This window comes from Trypanosoma equiperdum (assembly GCF_001457755.1).
Source record: "Trypanosoma equiperdum strain OVI genome assembly, contig: ctg_1142, whole genome shotgun sequence".
Classification (NCBI taxonomy): domain Eukaryota; phylum Euglenozoa; class Kinetoplastea; order Trypanosomatida; family Trypanosomatidae; genus Trypanosoma; species Trypanosoma equiperdum.
The window spans coordinates 1-2,835 of NW_027123108.1; the positions used below are offsets into that span (position 1 = coordinate 1).

Consider the following 2,835-nt stretch of genomic DNA (forward strand, 5'->3'; position numbering starts at 1 on the left):
CTTTCCTGTTGTAGTGTCGCCTTCGCAGGTTGATTGCCGTGTGCTTGAGTGTGCGGTCCGTAGCAGCGTCGCTACCGCGACGGCGTTTTCGTTTTCAGTTGTTGCGCCATGAATCTGCTTATCCAGGGCTTCCCTTAGTTGCTGTTGTTTTAATAGCTTGCCGCTGCTGTCGATGTCGGTTATTTCTTGCTGTAGTGTAGCCGCCTGGTCAGCTAGATTTCCTGCGGCCGCGACGGCTTGTTTTAATGTTGCATAATCTGCAGTCTGTAAGCCTGCTTTCTTTTGAATTGTTTCGTGCGCTTGACCTGTCTTGAGCCTTTGGGCCGCTGCTTTCCAGCTTGGCCATTTAGTCGGCCAGTCTTTGTTCTCTGTAAATTCGGCTTTTGGTAAGTAGTGGAAGTTTTCTGGGTTTGAAGGTTCACGAAACAGCTTTTGCCAGGTTTCTGCTGACAGGCTCATGTTTAAGTCTATTATGTCATTGATTGCTCCTGTTGTGGTGTCTCCGTTTTGGGCGAGTACTGCCCTGTTGGCTCCGAGTTCAATTAAGCCACGTAACGCTGCTGCTTTGTGAACATTTGTGTCTTCTTCGACGGTCGCTATCACCAAATTGGACCAGACTGATAAGATGGAGGCCATAGCACATATCCTAACTAATTTATGCTTCATCGTCTATTTTTTGTCTGTGTTGCTGATTTTTCTGCTAGTGCTGTACAGAGAATTTCATATTTAGTGTTGAAGTTCTCATTTGGTACGACGTAGAGGCTGCTGCCTATTTCTTCAGTTTGGAAGCAGCCATTGCCCGTTTGGTTTAAATTAGATTTAAAATTTTAAACCCTACACATCTCTAATACTCTAATCCCTCTCTTCCCATTATTTAAAATATCATATTTCTTTTCTTGAACTTTTTGTGCAAGTAAGTAAAAATACCACATTTATTCTATGATATTTTTGCTGTTGATCTCAGTGTTTAACACTAGGCACCAAAGTCTCATTAAAAACTATAGTTGTAGCCTTTGTTTCAGCCGTAGAATGCATTCATTTTTTTTAAAACGGAATAAACTCTACTCCCGCATCATTTTCCTCTATTGTTTGCTGTTCCGTAGCATATTCTGCTGTTTCTTCTCATATTTTAGTTCATAGTTTTTTAATGTTCTGTCGTATCTGTTGCGGGTAATGCAGCGTCTTCATCTGTTTTGTACACCAGGCTCTGACCCTCTCTCTCATTATTCCCTTACTAACGTTCTTGGTTATCATGATGTCCATATTCATTTTTATGCTTGAAATTGTGCGTCTTCCCTCCTCCTCTTCTCTCTTTCTACCTTCTTTCGTTTCCATCAAAAATATTCTTGTTACTTTTTCCCTCCATAACTTATTCTCACTGCACCCTTTCCATTGTTTTACATGCTTCCATTTTGTCTGACCATTCATATTTGTTACTTCTCTTATTATAATATTCGTATATATACACACTAGTACTCTCCTATTATCACTTTTATTATTATTATTACTGCTCTTATTTTAATATTCTTTTATACACACTCACAACACTACTCTGCTACTATTATTATTATTACCCCAGATTACTTCTAATATTTATAAAATAAACAAAATAAGAAATAAACCAAATTAGAATAGCACACATATTTCATACCCTTTTATCCTACTACTTTTTACATATAGACTTCTGTTATACACCATTTAGTATAATTTTAACTATTTTTCAAATATTTTAAAGGTGTTAAGAAAGTGTTAAAATATAGCAATTTTATCAAGTTTTGTGTGATTTCTCAAAATATTAAAATTTTATAGTATTTCATAAAATTCATAAAATTGAGCAAAAACTCTTAGAATAGTTAGAATACCAAAATTTTACTAAACTTACAGAAGCAGTAGCAGTCAGAGCAATTTTCCTATTTACAATAATACTGGAATATTTGCAAGTTTAGTCTTCCTACTTTCAATCCGGAGATTTTCTTCAGGCATCTTCCAATTTCCTTTTACATTTCTCTGTTGTTGTTTCTGTTCCTTCTGTTTGAGTTTGTGGCTACTAAACTCCACTTTTTGAGGCTTTTGTTGCATTAAATTTGCACTTTTTGTCACTCTTTTCTTTCGAATCATAAGTACAGAAATACTTGGAATCACAGTCTGTATCTTTTTCTATTGCTTCACACTCCTTTGCTTTGTCAGACTGCGTTGTAGTTTGTTATAGGTTTGGTCCATTGGCATGTGACGCGAAGGCTTTTGGTGCCCATAGCAATGCTGTTGCAGTGGCGTTTAACAACCTTATTTCTGCTTCGAGTGCGGCCAGCTTGATTTCTACCGCTCGTCGGTTGTCGTATGCAGCTGCGGCTTTTCGCAGATTTACTTGCCGTTCAATTTCGGGCGTATTTTTGATTATACTATTATCATTGTACTTTACGCATCGGCCAGCGTTGCTGCCGCTGGCGTCTTGGCCGGTGCAGCCGCCCGTGCCTGTCCCTGTGGGTTGTCCCAGGACATGTTTTACCGCGCCGCCCGTTGCCTTCGCGTTGTTGACGGCTTTGTAGAAGATCGCTAATCGGTTATTTAGAACAGCTGAGCTTTTTCGACCGTTTTTAGGGACATTGGGCATTTGTTTGCTATGGCCAGAGCCCTTTCTTTGGTTGGTGACGCTGTAATTCAGTTGCCGTTGTTCAGGGCGGCGTCACACCCTCCGCAGCACGTTTTTCCGCCCGTTCCTTCGGTCGTTGCGCCTGCACAGACGCAGAGCAAATCTGAGAGGAGTGCCTTGCCTGCTTCTGTTCCCGGTGTCGCGGTGTTCGCCCCGCACACCGCTTGTCTCGTTCCGGTAAATGT

General features: G+C 40.4%; 2 protein-coding genes across 2 annotated transcripts in view; both read right to left on the bottom strand.

Annotated features, from left to right (window-relative positions):
• Positions 1 to 2,203: 2,203 nt before the first annotated feature.
• On the bottom strand, positions 2,204 to 2,611 carry TEOVI_000681600 (Trypanosomal VSG domain containing protein, putative; the record flags this gene model as incomplete). Its single annotated transcript, XM_067220385.1, has 1 exon — positions 2,204 to 2,611. The coding sequence occupies one exon, from the start codon at positions 2,609 to 2,611 to the stop codon at positions 2,204 to 2,206; it is 408 nt and encodes a 135-aa protein (XP_067076486.1).
• A 61-nt stretch (positions 2,612 to 2,672) lies between these two features.
• TEOVI_000681700 (Trypanosomal VSG domain containing protein, putative) overlaps positions 2,673 to 2,835 on the bottom strand; it is a gene marked incomplete at both ends in the record, with an annotated part of 708 nt that continues 545 nt past the window's right edge. Inside the window, one exon of the mRNA XM_067220386.1 lies at positions 2,673 to 2,833. Within this exon, the coding sequence (XP_067076487.1) occupies positions 2,673 to 2,833 (161 nt within the window). The remainder of the gene's footprint in view (positions 2,834 to 2,835) is intronic.